The sequence below is a fragment of the Macrosteles quadrilineatus genome, unplaced genomic scaffold, assembly GCF_028750875.1.
Source record: "Macrosteles quadrilineatus isolate MER2022 unplaced genomic scaffold, UCM_ALF_1.0 Scaffold_3__2_contigs__length_128488019, whole genome shotgun sequence".
NCBI lineage: Eukaryota > Metazoa > Arthropoda > Insecta > Hemiptera > Cicadellidae > Macrosteles > Macrosteles quadrilineatus.
This window is the reverse complement of record NW_026542596.1, coordinates 19,271,751-19,295,045: the sequence shown is the minus strand read 5'-3', so window position 1 is coordinate 19,295,045 and position 23,295 is coordinate 19,271,751. Positions and strand designations below refer to the sequence as shown.

General features: G+C 36.4%; 1 protein-coding gene and 1 long non-coding RNA gene across 2 annotated transcripts in view; both read right to left on the bottom strand.

The window, feature by feature from the left end:
- Positions 1 to 15,954: 15,954 nt before the first annotated feature.
- LOC128990422 (uncharacterized) lies at positions 15,955 to 19,990 on the bottom strand. The gene is made up of 3 exons (XR_008490523.1): positions 19,787 to 19,990; positions 16,617 to 16,750; positions 15,955 to 16,044 (listed from the first exon to the last, which is right to left on the bottom strand). It is a non-coding gene; the product is annotated as an uncharacterized LOC128990422 (long non-coding RNA).
- A 312-nt stretch (positions 19,991 to 20,302) lies between these two features.
- The window catches only part of LOC128990421 (uncharacterized), a 34,855-nt gene continuing 31,862 nt past the window's right edge, over positions 20,303 to 23,295 (bottom strand). The window contains exons 2-3 of the mRNA XM_054412782.1: positions 21,360 to 21,565; positions 20,303 to 20,708 (exon numbers count right to left, since the gene is read on the bottom strand). Of these exons, the coding sequence (XP_054268757.1) occupies positions 20,550 to 20,708; positions 21,360 to 21,565 (365 nt within the window). The 3' untranslated portion in view covers positions 20,303 to 20,549. The remainder of the gene's footprint in view (positions 20,709 to 21,359; positions 21,566 to 23,295) is intronic.

Below are 23,295 nucleotides of genomic sequence, written 5' to 3'. Positions count from 1 at the left end.
AAATGTCTTGTAATTGTGAATTGCCAGGAGCAAAACACTTCTACCCCAGCTCCTCCACCAAACCATCCCCATCCTAGATAGTCCATTAGATAGTAATGCAACTACTACTTTAGAACTTTAGAACTATTAGTAAGCCATAACTACCTATTTAAAAAAATGTAATTTAGAAGTATTAAGATTACTTGATCAAGAATTGTGTTGTTGTTAGGAGCCAACTTTAAGTAGTAGAGCCACATATCTAGTAAACAATAAATGATAAAAGAGCTTTGAAGCGAGATAAGCCTTCTTTAAACTGATGGTTTCAAACAAATAATTTGATTACAGTAATGTATAATATATACAGTTACACGATAAATAGTTTTATACTTTACTTAAATTTACGAGATATTATTTTTAAATCTAAGCAATCCCGTGGTTATAAGAACACGGTATGAATCTAATCCCAAAACAAATTACATGAGAGACTCGATAAGAAACTAATATCACTAATAAGTATTCAAATGTAAAAAGGCTTATTTATTATATTAAAAATGCATTTATTGTTTGCAGAAGTGAGAACAATATTGATACAATCTATTTGCAGGATTTGACACTACATGTAATCACAAAGGAAATCTAAAAAGATTACATTAACATATGTATACCGTAATTCGTTTGATAGTATGGTACATGAAGTGCTTTTCTTTACATTAATCGTTAGAAAAACCAAACGCTGTAGATGTTTCTCGACAAAAGCATTATTCTGAGCGTTGTTTTAGCTGGTACATACTAAATAGTTTAGTTTAGATTAACAACTGACAGAGTGTTTTCAACAGATAATTTCCTCCAACGTCCAACATTAACCTTTGTACCACATCAAATAGTGCTCAACGAACTAAGCTTTGTATAATGTACTGATTATTCTTCTATGCTGTTTTATACATCGTAGATTCTCATAGGTAAACAAAATGAATCAAACACATATTATAAAGGCATCATTTTACAGAGTCCCATTACAATCTACTAAATAAACTAAATAAACCTACTTAGTATAATTATGAAATTTTTTTTGTATGTATTAAATATAAAATGTATTACCAATTTAAACCATAGCACTCAATATAACTAAATTGGCCGATAAAAATATAATGTGTACCAGAGAAAAATGGAAATTGAATAATGTGTGACAAATACGAACGACAAACAAATAACACTTCAGTAGAAACATTGATTGTGTCAACTTGAAATAATCACAGTCGCAGTCATTAATGCAACATACTGTAGTTGGTTATCGAAACTGTGTCAGTGAATATGTTTTGACGCAGCTGATCAATACATATGATTTATTCGTATTACTTCGATGATAGTGAAAATGTATTATATAAAGGGTGCACCAAAAAAACCTGACGTTTTCTGTTTTGTAATAAGTCACCTGTTATACTAGATAGAGACCTCATTGTTGTAGTGAACCATTGCTTATTGTATGCCATTTTTAGGTTATGTTTGGTAAAACATCACTTCGTCGAAAGAAAGTTACTGTCTAGTGTGGTGTGGCACGGTTTGGAGTCATCGGACCATATGTTTTTGAGGACGAAAGTGGGAACACCCACCTGTCACTGTAAACTCGGAACGCTATGTGGAAAAACTGAGGGGGTTTTTGGTTCCACAACTGCGAATGTTAGGAGGGATAGACATGACAACACATGGTTTCAAGAGGACGGCGCTAATTGTCATACAGCCAATTATTCAATGATAGTTTTGCGTAAACTCTTTCCCGGTATAGTGATCTCTTGGTTTGGTGATGTGCTATGGTCAGCTCGATCCCCAGACTTAATTTCGTGTTACTGTTGGCTGTGAGGATACTTAAAAGCAAAGAGTTTGTTTTGAGATTTCGAACCATCCCTGAACTCAAGCAGTGTATCCGAGAAGAGATTGCTTCTATTCATCAGGCGAAGGTGACAGCAAATAGGCAGGATAAAAATGGGAAGCCTGAGTTTAGGAGAAGGTCACCTAAGTGATATAATTTTTCATAAAAGAAAATGGCATAGTAGTGTGTACAATATAACATTATTTAATACATAAAATGTTATTTTGTTCTTGAGTTATTTAGTATTAAAAACCGTCAGGTTATTTTGGCGCACCCTTTTATAATCTTTTGAGAATAGTATCTTTTTCGTAAATAATTGTATTAAACCAACATGCCATCTGTAAACACAGTATTGGCACAGTAGCATAACACATGACAAAATGGCAAAAATGCTTTGATACCGTATAAGTTTGTCTATAAGAAGTATATAGAAGGGTGGGAACCTAGAAATAGTAATTACAAATATGTACTATTTAATGAGGCTCTTATTTGTTTAAATTTGCTCTTATTTTGGCTAGTACAGTGATTTAGTTATAATATATGTGTATCAATTAACTGACTTACAATTTACTACATGACACCAAACGATGTAAGTAAAATACTAAAATACTGCAAAACTCAAATTTGTTTAATCAGATTAGTTTTTTTGCATTGGCTATATTAAATATGGGATACAACCACCAAATGCAAACAATAGATAGCAGAACAGTTTTCCTGCGCATTCCTGCTATACTGATTATCAAGATTTTACTAGCAAGAGGATGCCTCCCTTAGTTATTATTCACAGAGATAGTTATATACGTCTTAGTAACATTTATATATAGTTTTTACTGGATGGATCCAGTTGGTGGTTCATTTGATGTGGTGCCACAGCCACCTGAAACACTGGACCACAGCCTTCAAAACATGTTGAACATGTTGTTGGCTCTACAGCCACATTAAACACTGTCCACCGCCCTTAAAACATAAATCATTTAATTATTTATACTCAACCGACATTCCTCTTTGCAAATCATCTCGAACGCAAATATTAAAACGTCGTAAAGGGTTTTGGATGGTTTTAGGCAGAACAATGCGAGTATGAGGGTTGAGGGGGCTTGCCTTTACTGGGCACATGCGGCAACTTAAACACCTTGGCTGGGCACATCCTTTATCTTTGGCAGGGAGGGTCTGCCCCCCTCGGTTCCAGGAATAACTCACGTAGCCAGTGAACTAAGGTAACTAATGAACGTAAGACTAATAAAAAAAATAAATGCATTTTTCCTATGTGCAGGTTTTATATCGCATATCAAAAAGATAGGTTTTACAAAATCTACAATGCTTAGATCCGATGAACACAAATGTTAACGTGATACTTTGTACGAGATACACTGCTGTCAATATCACGATCGTTAAGTAGTTCAATTTGTTGATTTATGAAACGCACATTTTCTTTCGTTTTCCTGTCTGTTAGTGGGGCACAACATGTTTTACCATAGATAAAAAGAGTATAGACAGTTTTACCTTCCCCGTAGTAACAAACCTAGCACTCGTTAAATCTAATGTTATTGAAATTGGGAATAAATAATGTCTTATCTATAGAAAAAAATGTAACCAGACAAGTTGAAATTCGCTTCGTCTGCAGGTTTGCTGCGGCGGGTGTATTTTATTATTCTTGATGCTTTGTAGAAAGTTTTTCAAACATTGTACTTTTGGATATTTGATGTTTAGTTTGATAGATTGAAATTAAGAATGTTTCTTTGATAAATTTCTTCAGATGTCTAGGTCTGATAATCACAAACTTGAAAGTTCTTACCAGGTTTGGTTATTCACAGTGGCTTATCGTGAATTGTTGATGTGGCAGTACAAATTTTAATAAAAACAAAAGAATATATAGACCACTGCTCTTCTATTGCTAATAGATATATTTTTATAACCTTTTACCGTAGAAAATATATTTATGGATGATACCCTCACTGAAATAGTATAACAAGAGTAAACTATTGTACGTCACTTGTCCAAAATGTGTTTACCGGACTCGTATGGTAATCCCGCACTCGACTTGGTCTCGCACGGGAACGACCACAGTCGTCCAGTAAACACTTATTTTCAGGACTAGTAACGTTGTGCTTGAGCTGACATGTTTGATAGACAAGCGAAGATTTTTTTAACTACAGTAGCTGTTTGCCCGTTCTACGTACGGGAATCTTATAGTAAGTTGAAACCTTATATTCAGAACAGGAGTTGGTTTGCATATTTAGTGTGCATTTTTTCCAGATATGCTGGAAAAACTATTACTGTATAGGAATACATATAAACCTTCGCAAATACAATATCTGACAGTTTCAAAGCCTTCAAAGTCTTCAAAGCTACATCTGTAAGTTAAACCTCTGTTACTATCACAGAGAAATCAGAAAGATCTTCCAAGATCGCAGCAACATCCACGATCACCCACTGCAGTTGTGATTTTTAACTTTGCACTTTACACAACTGTCCTTGAAGCGCTGTCAATGAGTGGAAACCTTTGTAAGCTACGGTATTGGTGACGATGTTTAAAAAAATGTAAGTTTCCTTGCACTAATACAACACTGATTCACGGTATTTCCCCCGGTCATCAAAACTCAAGAACAATCGTTGCACTTGCGATTAATTTAACCGGTTAAGTAAGGCACAACGTTTCTAATCTCACTTGGTTTGGATGTGCTAACACTGCTAACAAAACTTGATCGGAAATGGTTGCGGTATTTGTATACAACTTTTAATGTTAACATATCAGTGACAGTTAGAAGTGAGAACTAATCCAAACAGCTGATCGTTATTTTATAAAATGTAATAGTAAACATTGGGAGAAAATTGGACAAAAATCGAACAAAGTTGGGTTTTTGATGGTTCGTTAATTTGTTTTCAAAGAGGCGAGGCCATGTTTTTATAGCCAAAGACAATCTCACCAATCCAGTAAATATAGAAAAATGATTTGGAGTACCTTGATCGGTACTCTAGTTTTCTAGGAGTAGGCCGCAGGCCGCGTAAAATGACATTTTGGCGTCACAGACGGAATCATAGAATGGACAAACAGACAGACAGACAGAAATTGAGATAAGACTAGTTTCGGCTTTCTTAGGCTATGGAAAGTAAAAATAACCAAAAACTGCATGATTCTAAGCAATTTACAGACAAAACTGTAATTTTATTTATATAGATTTCACACAAGAGGTTCATTGTTGTTGCCAGCTGTCTTTCAAATGTGTGCTGTGTATCAAATCACTTCACTTATATTTTAGCTTTTGAAAAATTATCTAATGTTGGGATTTTAGAATTAGATTAACCCTTGTTTTGATTAACATTTGTTGAACGTGTAAAGAACATAGATATAAATTCGAAAAGTAGGCTAGTCTCATTTGATATCGCAAATCTGTACACCAACATACCTGTATCTGAAACTGTAGATCTTGTTAAATGTAGGCTTTTACAGAATAGTTTAGACGATGAATATGTCAATCAGATTGTAAAATTGCTTGTGACTGTTTTGAAACAAAATTATTTTAGATTTAACAATAGATTTTACGAACAAACAGATGGTTTAGCTATGGGAAGTCCACTTTCGGCAATTTTGTCAGAAATATTTTTACAGCATCAGGAAAAAGAAATGTTAAAGAATTTAAGAAAGAATCATGATGTAAAACTGTATGTTAGATATGTAGACGACATTCTTGTTATCTTCAGACAAGCCCAGGATCAAGAGCACGAAACGATGATGCAGACACTAAACAGCCACCACCCAAACCTCACCTTTACCAACGAGTTTGAAGAAAACAAAAAGATCAACTTCCTGGACCTCACATTAGAGAGAAAAGACAGCAAGATAGAGTTTGACATCTACAGGAAACCTACGCAAACGGACACTACAATCAACAGGAAGTCTATCCATCCGACAATCCACAAGACCGCAGCCTTTAGATCTATGCTGTACCGTGCCTATAAGATCCCACTTAGCCAAGCTAATAGGAAGAAAGAACTGGACACCATTAAGAAGATCGCTCAAGTTAATGGATTTCGAACCAAGACGATAGAGGACATCGCAAGGAAGACGAGGAGGAAAATCGATAGGCAGAATACACTACACAGCAGAACAACATTAGAAGAGATAAAAGAGGAAAATACCAGATATATCACATTTAGCTACACGGGGACTACGACACAAAGGACTGCTAACAGATTCGAGAAATACGGAGTTTCAATGGCCTACAGGACTCAGAACACCATGAGTAAAATACTGCATCCGAAAATAGAAGATTTCAACAAATTCGACGCTTCGGGCATCTACAAAATTAATTGTAACGATTGTGATAACTTCTACATTGGACAGACTGTGAACTTCGTTAACCGCTTCAAAAACCACATATCTGCGTGGAGGAACAACAAACCGGAAAGATCAAATGTCGCACAACACCTGTTACAAAATGGCCACTCACTAGGAAAAATTGAGGATAGTCTAGATAATTTAAAGAATTGTAAGAAAGGAAATGTAATACATACATACATACATACATGATACATGATCTCTCCGTCCGTAGTCCTTTGCCTTAAGGAATTGGACAGGTCAGGGTTAATACAAAGAATAACCAGCTTAATACTAATTTTTGTCACCATCTAGGTAACTGTCTATGTCCTCTAAACTTAACTCTACTAGATATTTTTTTAATTCTGATTTGAATTTTGTTAAGCTCTGAATTTCAAGTAATTTTTTCGGTAGGGCCTGGTACAATTTCATTCCCATGTAATCTGGTTTGTGTTCAAATTTTGTGAGTTTATGTTGGACTGCATGTGTGCCCTTTGTTCGTGTGTTGTAAGTGTGATTTGTAAAAGTTGGTTTAATGTTCTGTGATTTTATATAGCAAACTGATTCATAGATATAAAGTGAAGGGACTGTGAGAAAGCCAAGTTCTTTATAAACATTTTTGCAGCTGGTCCGAGGCGGCATGCCCAAGATTGCTCTTACTGCCATATTCTGCCAGACAAAGATCTGGTCAATATTCTTCTTAACAGCTCCCCATAGAATGATTGAATACAAAATGTGCTGTTCTATTAGGCCAAAATACACAAGTTTAGAGAGAGCCAGGTTTCCGAAGGTTCTTATTCTTCGGAGTACAAAGACCCCTCGAGCCATAGACCCCTCCAGTTTTTTTATTTGTGCATCCCAGCTCAATTTATCGTCCAATCTCACCCCCAAAAAGTCGGCAGTTTTTGAAATTTGAATTTGATCCTCTCCAATTAATAGGTTCGGAGTCCTATTATTTTTTGAATTTTGTCTTTTTGCAGTTTGGATACACATGTATCCTGTTTTTTGTGAATTTAATTTGAGTTTGTTTGAGGAAAAAAAGTCAGCCAAATCATTTGCTCTTTGATTAGATTCTGCCTCCAGGGCCGCGTCGTCAGTTCCCCTTACGAACAACGTTGTATCATCCGCAAAGAGGTAGACGCTGTCCTGCGGAACAGTATCTGTGATGTTGTTGATGTAGATCAAGAAAAGGAGAGGTCCAAGGACAGATCCCTGGGGGACGCCATTGGAGATCAATTTTTTTGTTGATGAAATTCTTTCAGTTTTTGAATTTGAGTTTTTTTGAATCTCAGTGACTTGGAATCGGTTGCTCATATAGGATGTGAGCCACTTCAGCGCAAGTCCTGAGATTCCAATTGATGCCAATTTTTCCAATAGAATTGCAGGTTCGACACAATCGAAGGCTTTGGAGAGATCAGCAAAACAACCAACTACCGTCTCTCCAGCCTCCATTGCGTCTATACTGCTGTTGATGAAATCAATGAGTGCCAATTTTGTTGATTTGTTGCGTCTAAAACCATATTGTCTGTCACACAATATGTTATTTTTTTCCAAGAAGTTGCTCCGAAACAACTTTCTCAATCAATTTTGAAACGACTGGTAGGAGAGAGATTGGGCGATAATTCCCCGGATCAGTTCTGTCTGACTTTTTAAAAATTGGTTTTATTTTTGCAATTTTGCAATTCTGAGGGAAAATTCCAGATGTCAGTGAAAAATTGACAATGTGGGTAAGAGGAACTGCCACTTCCTCCCTACAATATTTTAGGACATGCATACTGATTCCATCTACACCACTAGAGTGTGTATGAATGAATGCTTGGGAAGAATTGTATATTTATAAGGAAAAATGTAAAAATAGAAATAAGTTGATTAATGAACAAATACATTTTGATTCCAGTTGTACTTATAAAAATGTATTGGCCGGTGCTTCCGGTAGCCAATAGGGTATAAGTAGGGACGCCATTAAGATTCTTGTCATTCGCCTATTGGGTCTGATGATGATTGGAGTGTCCAATCGAAATCGATCACCACTTACCATCTGTTTTGTATATTTACCGTCTTGTGAGTAACAGTATAAGCGTAAATATATGTTTTAAGTGTTATAAGACGTTTCTTTTATTTACTTTCCGTTGATTAACATGTAACATTGCACTTTCACTAGTCACTCGGGATTTTCTAGGAATTCATTGCCGCGCGCCGTCTGCCTGGCGTGGACCATGTGCCCAGCCAAGGCGAGGATTAGTGAACCCTTTTTGGCTTGTGCCCAGTCAAGGTTCGTCCGGTTGAGGAAGCCGGTGGTCGGTTAGCAGTTGGATTGGAGTCACCATAGCGAAGGGGGAAGTCTTATTAATGAACAGAGTGTAAAAAAACGTGTTTTCAAAATGAGAAAATTTGTATATTATAAATTAAAGTAAAAAAGAAGAGAAGACTACAATAGTTTCAATATACAACAAAACAAAAGATCGTTAAAGCACGAATTAAAAGTACAATACAATCACAAATTTTATGTTATAGCCGATGTATTTTTGCAGAATAACCAACATTAATTTGTCCTCGAAGTAATCCAAAGCCTTAAACTAAATTCTCTAAGAGAGACAAATGGGAGTTTAAGAGTTTAAAGAGGAATTTAAGGTAGGCTGCTTTAGGGAAGTGATGCGTTTTAATAGTTTTGATTATATTACAGCGTCTGGGAACATAACATTTGCAGTGAACTCGAATCTACTAATTAATCTATATAGCCTGCAACACAGAACTGCTTTCTTAATAATCATGAATGGGTTTAGTGGGTACATTTATTTTTCACCACACTATACCCTATTACCACTATTCACCACTATAATAACGCACACTGATAGTCAATACAACTACAACTTTAAGGTTATGCGAAGAAATAATTTGAGGAATCAGCAAAAATAAAAATAAATAGTTGCTAGGCAACGTTGACAATAACACAATTCTATTGCAATGCTATGGATTTTGATTGTGTATTTAAAATGCATTCATGTTTTACAGCTGATTTTGCGGCCCCGGCCTGTAAAAACCTGCTCGGTCCCCAAATATTACGATAACAGCTGGCATAGCCAGCAAAACGTAACTTTCAGCCACCAATTAACATATGTAATACAGCCAAAAACATCATAGTGTGGTGAAAAAGTCATATTACAGATTGCCGTAGCTCAAACACAGCTGGATTATTGACTTTGTGAAATTAATTTAGGGAGGCTGCTATGGATACAATTTAGGAATATGGAATTACTTTATTACCTTACTTCTGTGTGTTCATTCCAAACTGATAAATTATAATTATTATTCGGTTCATAGATTAAGTAGAAAGGTCATTGTCTATTCCTTACTCATTGTAAACGCAGGTGAAAAAGTAGAAATGTTTTGTCCATGATGACAGGAGACACAATAACTATCTGAATATGAGCAATTTATGTCATCAATAGTAAATGCCATAAAAAGAAGCAACCAGGTATATTAGTAAAAGCATGCTTCGATTCAAAATAATTTTCAGTTCAAAGACTATCAATATACATTATAGAAAATGTTATTTATACGAGCATACCCTATGATATTCTTCTGTTTGGACAATGGTATAATTTTATACTTTATATTTGTCCTACAAAAACTGCAAAATAAATAAGCTCGTCCTAGCATTAGTACACATTAAAGGCTAGAGGGTAGCCATGCAGCTTACATGTGATGGCCACATTACGTGCTCTTTAGAAAGCTTATTGTGAGCTTTGCTATAATATAGCACTCCATCATTTCTTTTGTTGAGAACGCCTGTTTTCATCTCACCCGATAATGTGTTTTTCCAGTTTCTATTTTAGTCATAAAAGTTTGCCATTTATATAGCCAAAGTAGATTACACAAATGTGTATATGGAGAAATTGCAGCAGCTAGTTATAGGCCTACTAATTATAGATTTTTTCAAATAAAACTCTTAAATAAACAACCAATATCTTTTAGAAATCAATAAAACATACAATCATATAAGTCAAAATTATCAGATTTGCTTTAAGTCGTGCTTTCTATTCAGTCGAGAAATTTTCGGAAAATGCAGATTTTTTAAGCTTGAATATGAGGCGAAGCAGTCTTTATTATTCTTTGTTCTTGTTATATTTTTCCGGTTTTTAAAATGGTATTAAACTACCTGATTCCATCTGTGATCCAATTTTTTTTGTAGTGAGAAGCTACTGGTTTCGAGGCTATAACATGATAAAAGAGACGAGTCATGACAAAAACGTCTGCCCGTGCCGCGTCGTGTGTGGAAATAATTCCCGAATTTATGTTAATCTTTCGTCAGTCTGTATCGTGTTTATTTATTTGAATGTCAGTGTCTTTGTTTATTTTTAAAACTTGACGATCTCGCAAGAGTGAAATGAGACATAAGACGAGCTGGAAGATGAGGTTATTGCTTCGAAACCGGTCGCTGTTCACTACAAACAATTTAGGATCATAAACGGAATCAGGTAATTTTATAGGCACCATTTTAATGTTCAAGGAGTTATCCTGGGCCAATTTTCTATCCCAAAACAACTGCCACATGTCAACTTGAAAAACGATTATTTAAAGGTTGAAAAGGAAATTAAATGTTAAAGCCATACAAACATTTTATTTGAACTACTTCTTATAAAAATTACATGTAACAATAATATACACCAGACAAAACATAGACAAAGTAATAAACTATTTATACATGTACCTTAAACTAAAGTTAACATTTCTATGTTTTGGTATGCGCACAGTCTTTAATACATTATACCACGTATAAACGGTTATTTAACTTGCTGTAGTTTATATTTTGACCACCTCTACAATAAGTACAAAGGATAAGATAACAAGGTGTATTCTTTTAACAAGAATGCTTAATTTTTCCTCTTTGTGTAAACTCTGTGGAACGTTTTAATTAAGATTTTTCTTCAGGGAGAGACATTATGAAATGTTTCATCGCAGTCAACTTGATAACCAATGATTCTCAAGTTATTTTGATACCTAAAGCAATACTGTGTAATATAAACGTTATTCAAGACATTGCTGCAGGATAAGTTAAATATAAGTAACCTTTACAGATCAGATTTGTAACATAGCCGAAGTCATGTTTAAATAAAACGTTAACAAAAGTAAATGTAGCTAGTGTTTCTGGAATAAATTTGTTTATCGTTTCTCCCTTTATAGAATATTTTGCGTGATAACTTGATATAGAGTCTTCTTCAATATAAATACGTTGATCTCTACAAGATATTAGATAAAAATCATATTGGTTGACATTTGTAATTTTTTATTTTGGAACTCAAGTTTGCCCAAAGCTACGCAAAACGATTTGCTCATACAAAAAAATAAATAAAGAAAACTAACCGAAATCTATGACGAACTTTGAATATGTACTAAATTCTAGCTTATATTTATCAGCATATCTTGATTAAAAATACGATCGTACCGTAATGAATATGATCAAAGTGGTTGTTTCATCAGCCTAGTTAACAACTGTATGGACATTCTACCAATTACACAACTATTTTATTTGTATTCTTGATTTTGTCTTAGGATTCCGCACTAATGCAATCATACTGTACATATTGCACATATGTTGTAAACATTTATTGTTGGCTTGTAACTATAAAATCCTCAACAAAATTTCAGTTTGCAAAAATATATGGTTATAAAACCGTATGTGGTCATTAACTACTTATTGTCACAGTTTTCAGCCGGAAGGTTAGCTGGCGACTAGTAGAGATACAAGAAGTGCGCTCAGAGACCAAAGTACTGTACCTCCTCCACTATCTGGAACCACAAATACATGCTGAGTTAACAATCTATTAATTTGCATGAAAAAGGGAAGTTAATACTTCATACTTAAACCCCGATAAATCACACACAAAATAATATTATTGGACTAATGTGTGTTTGTTAATTTCTCTTTTCCAGTTGAAAGTCAATATGTAACTTTTTCACAAGGTCTAAATAACATTAAGAAATTATACTTCAAACAGATACTTGCATGACTTATTGTTTCAATCTTCTGTTATTGTTTTTGTATATACAGGGTAGTTCACGTAAGGTGTCTCAAATTGATTTCAGACAAACCGTTGGCCCTACAATGATGAAATAAAATTATTCCCCACTAAATTGACCCCAAAGAACAATGTAAAAAAATAAAAGTTTTTGAATACAGGGATACAGCTCAAAAACCAGAGAGCCACTAGTTCAAATATCGTAAATATCAAATACGAACATATATCATACTATACATAATTTTAAAGCCCTATTAAAAGAAATATTTTGGTAAAAAAAGATCTAAATTACCTTTAGCAGTTTCAAAATGATGGCCGCTTTTTTAAAAAAGTTAGATTTTTACGGAATAACCTTTCTTTTTCTTGAAATTGCAGATATCTTGATTCAAATATCGCGTTCCTTATAAGCTAATCTTTATTCTGGTATCCGATATTATAATATTATCTTAAAAACAAACAAAAATAGCTAAAACTAAAAAAAATCAAAAAGCATCATATGTCAAACAGTACATTATTTTATAGGTCTTGCTATTGCAAGCAACTTTCAAATTTAAACCATACCCATATATCTTTAAGTTTTTGAGTTATTAACAAATAACATGCTTTCCACATATAAAACGCATGTTAATTGTTAACACAGGCCACATTAATAGGACTATATTTCGCAACAATTGGACAGCTGATTTAAAAATAAATCAGGTGCTATCTAGTAGAAAAACCAGGCGATATCTAAGATATTACCTGATTTGAACTAGTAACCCTCTGGTTTTTAAACACTCTGTATTAAAAAAAAACGTACGTTATTCCTTTATATTTTTACGTTATTCCTTAGGGTTGATTTAGTGGGAAATATTTTAATTTCATCATTGTAGGGCCAACGGTTTGTCTGAAATGAATTTGAGACACCTAACGTGAACCACCTTGCATACAGGGGGAAAAAGTCCCGGGATGGCTAAATATTTCAAGATTTTATATAGATAGCTCTTATTCGATCACTAAAGAACTACTGAGTATAAAATGGCAGCCATTCAAAGATTCGAAATGGCAGACTCAAGAAATCGTTGAACGGCTGCTATTTTTGACTCGGTTGTCCGTTTGAGCTGAAATTAATGGCATTGTATTCTACTAGTGTGCATATCGACCTGTGCTTACATTTAAAATTGCCTTCTGACTCCTAGTGGGCCTTTCCCCTGAAGAGGTAGTGTATCACTGAATCATGTGTTAGAAAGATTTTAAAGCCGATAAATATTACTAAATTTCAAAGCTCTATATTTATTACTTTTTGAAATATTTAACCGTCCCGGGACTTTTATCCCACCATGTATATCTACCATAAACATTTAGCTTTCCATTAAAAATACTATAGTAGTAACTAATTTAACGGATGGATAACCCTTTCTCGACTTTAATATTGCTGTAAGTTTAAACCAAGGAACCATTCCTGTTCTTAAGAATATTTTGTAGTAAATTGAAAACGCTTTAAAAGGAGTTGAAATGAGCTGCTAAAAGGTTATATTTTCTACGATATGAAACTCTAAGCACGTCTGAAACAAGAGCTAATGTAAGGGAAGCAGTTAGGCACATTACATGGTACGACCAGTTGAATACCAAGCTACACGTTTATTAGTTCTGCAAGCATTTCTTATGGAACCTAAAAACCTATTTCGATGAAATAAAGTTCTTCCCTCGGTATTTTATATAATTTTGTATATATATTATGAATGTCTAAATTCGATATGCTTAAACAAGGTAATCCCCAGGAAGATTTTTGGTCAACCTGCATATTCTAGATTGAAGCAAATGTTTTTGACTATTACTATCTTATGACTTTAAGCAAGTAGGCACAGGCACTTATGGAATCATATGTTAAAGAATGTTGAGAGATAAAAATGTAATATGTTTAGATGCTTTTATAGAATAGTAGGGTCGTTTTAACGTGGGAAATATTTGGGACAAATTATATAATTTTTTATATTATTACCTTACAACTACTAAGGTTTTAACACAAATAAAGAGAAAAACAAACACACCTGCAGAAGACTCTCTAGTACCAAGGACTGAAGCTAATCTTGGCCGGTCCTCGTCCAGCCAGACCTCAGCAACTGTGGAGTATACATCGTACAGTGACGTCACACACTGTAGTCTCAGTCTACCACCCTTGCAGACCTCAGTGTGTAGTGCTACTGTGGTGCTGTTAGTAGTCTCATCATCTGCCAGGTCTACATAGTCACTCTCGTTGACCTATAACAGTATTTATCATCATCAGCTACAGTATACATCGTACAGTGACGTCACACATTGTAGTCTCAGTCTACCACCCTTGCAGACCTCGGTGTGTAGTGCTACTGTGGTGCTGTTAGTAGTCTCATCATCTGCCAGGTCTACATAGTCACTCTCGTTGACCTATAACAGTATTTATCATCATCAGCTACAGTATACATCGTACAGTGACGTCACACATTGTAGTCTCAGTCTACCACCCTTGCAGACCTCGGTGTGTAGTGCTACTGTGGTGCTGTTAGTAGTCTCATCATCTGCCAGGTCTACATAGTCACTCTCATTGACCTACAACAGTATTTATCATCATCAGCTACAGTATACATCGTACAGTGACGTCACACACTGTAGTCTCAGTCTACCACCCTTGCAGACCTCGGTGTGTAGTGCTACTGTGGTGCTGTTAGTAGTCTCATCATCTGCCAGGTCTAAATAGTCACTCTCATTGACCTACAACAGTATTTATTATCATCAGCTACAGTATACATCGTACAGTGACGTCACACACTGTAGTCTCAGTCTACCACCCTTGCAGACCTCGGTGTGTAGTGCTACTGTGGTGCTGTTAGTAGTCTCATCATCTGCCAGGTCTAAATAGTCACTCTCATTGACCTACAACAGTATTTATCATCATCAGCTACAGTATACATCGTACAGTGACGTCACACACTGTAGTCTCAGTCTACCACCCTTGCAGACCTCGGTGTGTAGTCCTACTGTGGTGCTGTTAGTAGTCTCATCATCTGCCAGGTCTAAATAGTCACTCTCATTGACCTATAACAGTATTTATCATCATCAGCTACAGTATACATCGTACAGTGACGTCACACAATGTAGTCTCAGTCTACCACCCTTGCAGACCTCGGTGTGTAGTGCTACTGTGGTGCTGTTAGTAGTCTCATCATCTGCCAGGTCTACATAGTCACTCTCATTGACCTACAACAGTATTTATCATCATCAGCTACAGTATCATCGTACAGTGACGTCACACAATGTAGTCTCAGTCTACCACCCTTGCAGACCTCGGTATGTAGTGCTACTGTGGTGCTGTTGGTAGTCTCATTATCTGCCAGGACTACATAGTCACTCTCGTTGACCTATAACAGTATTTATCATCATCAGCTACAGTATACATCGTACAGTGACGTCACACACTGTAGTCTCAGTCTACCACCCTTGCAGACCTCGGTGTGTAGTGCTACTGTGGTGCTGTTAGTAGTCTCATCATCTGCCAGGACTACATAGTCACTCTCGTTGACCTATAACAGTATTTATCATCATCAGCTACAGTATACATCGTATAGTGACGTCACACAATGTAGTCTCAGTCTACCACCCTTGCAGACCTCGGTGTGTAGTGCTACTGTAGTGCTGTTGGTAGTCTCATCATCTGTCAGGTACACATAGTCACTCTCGTTGACCTATAACAGTATTTATCATCATCAGCTACAGTATACATCGTACAGTGACGTCACACATTGTAGTCTCAGTCTACCACCCTTGCAGACCTCGGTGTGTAGTGCTACTGTGGTGCTGTTAGTAGTCTCATCATCTGCCAGGTCTACATAGTCACTCTCGTTGACCTATAACAGTATGTAGTTTGGAACATGTAAAATTGAAGGAACCTTAATTAGTTTTATTGTGTTTGTCAATATATTAGCCAATTGTGACAGCTGACAGCCTAATGAACATATACAATTTTTGACTCCCTGATGCAATTATAAATCTCGGTATAAATGAATATTACTTAAAAATATATGTGTTTGGTTTCGGCTTCAGAAAACTTGTGTGTTTGTGTGGACCTCATCTAAAGTGATCGTATTTTTATTACAATAAAATCTTTAAAAAATTAAATTGTATTCAACCTTTGATTGGATTAACCTAGCAAGTTGGATTATGGTGCTAAAAGCACCATTCATTCATTTTCAGTCACTTTTGGAGACGCTTTAGGGTTTCCTCCAAGTGCTAAATATTATCTAGATATCAACTTGTAATTGAGTCGTTTGACACTTAAAACGTCTTTTCTAAGCAAAGAAGAGTTAAACAAGATATCAAAGCTCTAATGGGCTTATAAACTACAAGCTTTGTTCAATTTTAATGATCTTGTTTAGTATACATCTCAAGCATATCGTATTTCAATTAACTATTTCCCCACCTTGACACCATTGATGAGCCAGGTGAGGTTGAGCGGCACAGTGCTCCAAGGTGAAGTGCAGTTGGCTCTCAGGATATCTCCTACCGCGTAGCTCATCTTCTCCACCTCCACTTGGGGTAGTCCTACAGGGGTGTCTGTAACAATACAGCTTGTATGTCCTCCCCTTACACCATATATGTCAAGGCTCTAGCATGGAACCGTCGTTTAAGTTACTTCAGGATAGGCTTAAAAAGAGTCGTGACATTATCATTCACAGTTGATTTGTAGGATTTGAACCCGAAACTTTGGAGACTGAAGTCCCACGCTCAAACTACACCAAAGATAAAACATAATTTAATATTCACATTCATAAAATATAAAAAAATCATACTTTGGAAACAGTCGTATGCTTTAAATGAGAATGAGGTACAATTTAAAACCCTGCTTGACTACATTAGTCGATTAGTTAGGTTCAATAGATTAGTATGGATTGTTTTCTTTTTCAAGTTCAAGGATTGTTTAACTTTTACAGGGTCATTTAGACCACCCATGCTCAACGGTATGGCCCACCAAGCGTTAAAAAACCACTTTTTTTTATTTAAAATAAGCCAATTTAAATTTTTTGTGGGTTCCAATTTTAAAATGTTACTTTAGACACTTTTCTTTCAGTTTTTGCATAATTAAAAACAGCTAGCCTATATGCCCGAAAAGTAATTAAACAAATTAAAAACGTGTCGAAAAACCGTGTTTTTCTCAAATGGGGGGGGGGGGAATTTAAGGAAATTTTTGAGGGGGCTTTAATTTGTAAATGTAACTTTTTTAGATTTTCTGCTTGGTTTGGGACCGAGACGACCACTACAAAAAATTTAGATCCCTAGCTATTCTAGAAGTGGTAAACATTAATTGTAAACATGATAAGTGAGATATACAAGCGGCTGTAAATTCCGTTAAAGTATGTGTACGGGTCTGATTCACCCTGTATGGGCTATATGGGGTTAACTACTTCGGTTCTTTTAAATGTTTATTAAATGTAAATAATCTAGACTTGTTAGATTGATTGGTCTTGCCTCATGAACTATTTAAATGCTGATTTTTTTAAATATTCGAAATAATTGAAATTGAACAACTACTGTTACTTCACATGGTTTTAAGTTTTAAATAAACCTTTCCCTTTGCGAACAACTAAAATGAAATAGCAAGCTTATTCTACTTCAAAACAGAATGCAAAATCACTGATGAAAGGGCATAAGTGAATATCGCTAAGGGAAAAGGATTTAGGGCTAAGCCATTTAAAAGCCAAACTCTGGTAAGAGATTTTAGGCAAAGCCATTCTACATCTGTAATGTGTCAAGAGAGTGGTTTGGGAGAAAGTTGGCGAGTTGGGTTGCCAAGTTGTTGACGTATGGTGTTTAATCAATTCTCTGCCTCTGCTATGGAGGGCATGCAACTTATATGGGTACGACGTGAGTTACAGATCTCTGTTTAGTTTGAAGATACTCTTTTAATGGGGTTTACTTATTCGTACTTAGTTGTTTGTATGGAAATTAGCACCTCCTTAAGCTTGTTAGTAAAACCGTTTGTAAAGTAACGAATGCTGGAAAAACCTCCATAACTTACTGCATCTTTGTTTTAATGATCAAAGATTTTAGTAGCTTATTACTGTGCTTGCCAATTGTATTTTTCTGTATTTTCAAGCAATCAAATTTTGAATGAGGGCAAATCACGTGGGACAGGTTTGAGACTCCTTTGCAAGTAAATCAGCCGCATCAGATGATGACACTGGCCGTTAATTTAGTTAGCGTATGTATATTTTAACACAATCCCATTAGTATCTTTCTTTCTAGAATACTAATCCGATAACTGTTTACTATACGCTAGGCTACCTAAATTATACGACCACACTTAAAATACATAGTTTAAAATGTGTGCTATACTTTCGGTTATAATACAAGAGAAAAGTAATATTTTACAAACGTATAGCTATTTTAGTTTGAAATCGTGCTCAACTAAAGACAGTTTTGAGAAACAAAGAGTAAACATTAACTCACACCCTACTTGTGTTCAATATTGACTAATCAGAAAACCATGTTTCTACAGTTTCTTGACAAATCAGGCTTCTTTGCACTGATTGTATTACGCAAAAGTAGCTAATTGCTGCATTTACTTACTTTTGCTGCATTCATTTTATTATGTCGAATTCATTTTATTTTGTCGCACTCATTTTACTTTGCCACACTCCAGTATTCCAAACAACACGAAACAGTGTGATTTTATAAGGCACTTTATAATATTATTTTACTTTATAAGGCACGTATACTTAAGTGTAAATACATTGGTACCACTTACAGATACTACGATTACGATCAGCTGGTGCATTGTTTCACAGCCTTTGAGTATTGATAATACGATTTAACCTGTTGTTTAGTGTTAACATTCTATTTTCGTACAATGCTTGGATATAACCTAAACTAAAACGTGTTGTATAGAGTTTGAAAGAATAATTATTTATAGTAACACGAGCACAAAGTGCACTTGTTGCACAATATATTTCGTACCTAGGGCCGAAAATGAGGTTTTGCCAGCTCGAGATAGTTTTTAAGTTCGAGACGAATTCGATAACTTAAATTGATCGAGAGCTGCAAAACCATTTCGGTCCGTGGTACGAACGCTATTTTTCACCACACTATACCCTATTACCACTATTCACCACTATAATAATGCACACTGATAGTCAACACAACTACAACTTTAAGGTTATGTGAAAAAATAATATGAGGAATCAGCAAAAATAAAAAAAAAATAGTTGCTAGGGAGCGGTGAAAATAACACAATTATATTGCAATGCTATGGATTTTGATTGTGTATTTAACATATATTGTGTACACATATATATCTATGCATATATTCATGTTTTAAGTAAGTAAGCGGACAGCTGATTTTGCGGCCCCGGGCTGTAAAAACCTGCTCGGTCCCCAAATTACGATGACAGCTGGCATGGCCAGCAAAACGTAACTTTCAGCCACTAATTAACGTATGTAATACAGTCAAAAACATCATAGTGTGGTGAAAATAACCATTTCATCTGATCTAGGAGAATGGCAAATTTATAAGAGAGCATGTTCTACGTATGCCACAACTTGAAAATAGTAATGGAATGTATACAGTAAATCCATTGTCGATCCTGGACTTACCTAGGACTTGTAGATGAGCCGACACCACCTCCGTATGGAAGTCTGGCGCGTCAGTAGACACCTCGCAGCGGTACTTGCTGGTGAGGGACTTGTCTACACTGATTAACGTCACACGATCCCCCTGGACTTACCTAGGACTTGTAGATGAGCCGACACCACCTCCGTATGGAAGTCTGGCGCGTCTGTAGACACCTCGCAGCGGTACTTGCTGGTGAGGGACTTGTCTACACTGATTAACGTCACACGATCCCCTTGGACTTACCTAGGACTTGTAGATTAGCCGACACCACCTCCGTATGGAAATCCGGCGCGTCAGTAGACACCTCGCAGCGGTACTTGCTGGTGAGGGACTTGTCTACACTGATTAACGTCACTCGATCCCCTTGGACTTACCTAGGACTTGCAGATGAGCCGACACCACCTCCGTATGGAAGTCTGGCGCGTCAGTAGACACCTCGCAGCGGTACTTGCTGGTGAGGGACTTGTCTACACTGATTAACGTCACACGATCCCCTTGGACTTACCTATGACTTGCAGATGAGCCGACACCACCTCCGTATGGAAGTCCGGCGCGTCAGTAGACACCTCGCAGCGGTACTTGCTGGTGAGGGACTTGTCTACACTGATTAACGTCACACGATCCCCTTGGACTTACCTAGGACTTGCAGATGAGCCGACACCACCTCCGTATGGAAGTCCGGCGCGTCAGTAGACACCTCGCAGCGGTACTTGCTGGTGAGGGACTTGTCTACACTGATTAACGTCACACGATCCCCTTGGACTTACCTAGGACTTGTAGATGAGCCGACACCACCTCCGTATGGAAGTCCGGCGCATCAGTAGACACCTCGCAGCGGTACTTGCTGGTGAGGGACTTGTCTACACTGATTAACGTCACACGATCCCTGCCAGATGCGTCGATCTGCAACCAAACACTCGGTAGATATCTTGCAGGGAATACTAAAATATTCTCGAGTATGTATGGAGACGTTTTATTTGATAGCTGAATGGTTTTGGTGGAGTAATCAATAAGTCACCAGTTCAATCCTGAGAAAAGTAAGTAGCTTTTCGATTATTGAAACTGGACTAGGCTGCTCCTGATCATAGGGATTTTAATAAGTTTCCTTGCTAAGATAACAACTGGTATCAGTAAAAAAAGCTACAGAGCTATGACACTCCATTCCTTAGATTCATGTTCACCTCTAAAATATGCACCTTAAAGTTAGGATAGTGATAATATAGTATCAATCCTAGAGAACTATGAAAACAAGAGTTATGTTTAATATTTTGGATAGCCTATGTTTGTAAGTGTAAATTTTATCTTTATACTCCTAAAAAAAAAATACATTAGGATAATAACAAGTGAGGAAATTAGCAAAATAAAATAAATGAATTGCAAAAGTAACATATATTAGAACTTACAATATTATAAAGCTGTACTAAATTAGACCACAGAATGGTTCTTCTACACAATTTATAACAGCCATTGTATTTAATAATAATTTCCACATTATTAAACTTAGCTTGGCATGAACAACTGTTGAAACTATTTTTATAACAGACACTTACTTACATCAACAATGACTCCGGGCAGTGGGAAGACTCTGGTGTGAGGGTGTTCCTTGGGAACGTAGCGGAAGAACTCGTCTCGACCCTTGTACCACTTGATGGTGTAGAGGAGGTCGCCCTCCAGGTCATAGCGACACAGCAACGTGGCCGTGGAGCCTGTCAAGACGGCCTGAGGCACGTGTAGGTGGACGTCCCTTAGACCTCCTGCACCTGGGGCAGCAGAGACAACCATGTCAGGTGTACACAATGTAACAAGGTGATGTAAGGTCCCAAAGCAGGTTTCAGTTTTTTTTCAATTGGAATTAGTGCTATACAACAATATCATAGAACTAAAGGGTGTCCCAGTAAGAACGCCGGATATTAGGAGCGTCTTATTCTCATCTATATTTCAATGGGAATTACCAAATGATCAGTGATGTAATCAGTATTAGGTTCCATTTGTAGTCATGAATCGTTACACTACGGATCAACGTGGGGTCATAGTTAAAGTGCACCACAAGTACGGGGAACGTTTCGCTGAAACGGTGCGGAAACTGCGCGCTATTTTCGGCCGGGACACTGCACAAAATGAGTCATCTGTCCGAAGATTGATTTCTATGTTCGAAGAGTTTGGCTCAGTTTTTGAAATTAAAAGACCAGTGCACAGTCGGGCAGGTCGCTCCCTTGAAAATATTGATACTGTACATGATAGTGTAGAGGACAACGCACAACGCAAGAACATAGATTCTTCGTCGACGTAGTTAAGCAGTTAGGCCTAGCTCGGAGCACAGTACAAATAATTTAGGTAAAATACCTTCACATGTTCCCTCACAAAATTCAAGCCCTCACTCAAGAGATCAAGCCAAGAGATCCCGTAAAACGGCTTGAATTTATAAGATGGGTGGAAATCAAGATGAAAATTACATGTTTTCTTTGCTGTTCAGCGATGAAGCACACATTCGTCGTGCGATTTAACACCGAGTGACTACTTTCTTTTGAATATTTAAAGTAGCTTGTTTACGAAAACAAACCAAGACCTGAAGGAGGAAATTATTTGTGCCATTAATGAAATTCAACAGCAAGTTTGTGAAAAAGTGATGAATAACGTTGTCAAAAGAAGTCGAGCTTGGCAGCAGGCAGCAGGTGGGCACTTACGAGACGTAATATTACATGACATAATGTTTACTAATCGGAGATACTACACTTTAAGATTCATGTTTCATATTGTAATTTTAGCGTAAAAATATATGGTTTATTAACATTTTAAATCCGGCGTTCTTATTGGGACACCCTTTATTTATGGAGGGTGTGTTGCATCTAGTGGTTAGCATCTCGGACTCCGGGGTGAGAGAGGTGGGTTCTATCCTTACATATACTTAAGGGCTTGGACCACTTTTCCACAAAAAGCGTTCAGGTTACTATCATGAAAAACTTAACGAAGAATTCCACTGGTGCAGACCCTACAATAATCTGATACATTTGATCAAATTTATTTGATCTAGGGAAATAATATCTTTTAAGATAATTGTGGTAATTTTCCATCACGGTTGGTAAAATGCAAAGTTTTCACGTTTGAACTCTGGAATGAGATACAGTCCCCAGATCAAAAAGCATTCGATAAACTAGATTAGTGCACAAATTCTGCATAAGCTGGATAAATGCAACAACAAAAACACATGTAACACTGTAAAGGAGTTTTAAAAAGAATTTTTAATTAAAAACAATAATCGACATCTACAATGGAGTGAACACATTGCATACATCTGCTAATAGTTAGTGAGCCTGAGACGCAAATTTGGTGTAAAATATCAGTCTCACATGATGCACCCTCGTGTATAAACATGTTTTTAGCGAATTTCCCATATAGGGAATAAGCTATTACCGTAGTACTCATGGTAAGACCTGGACGCGGGACCGATTTTTTTTTTCGTTTTGAGGTCCCTAGAGGCCAAAAACACCAT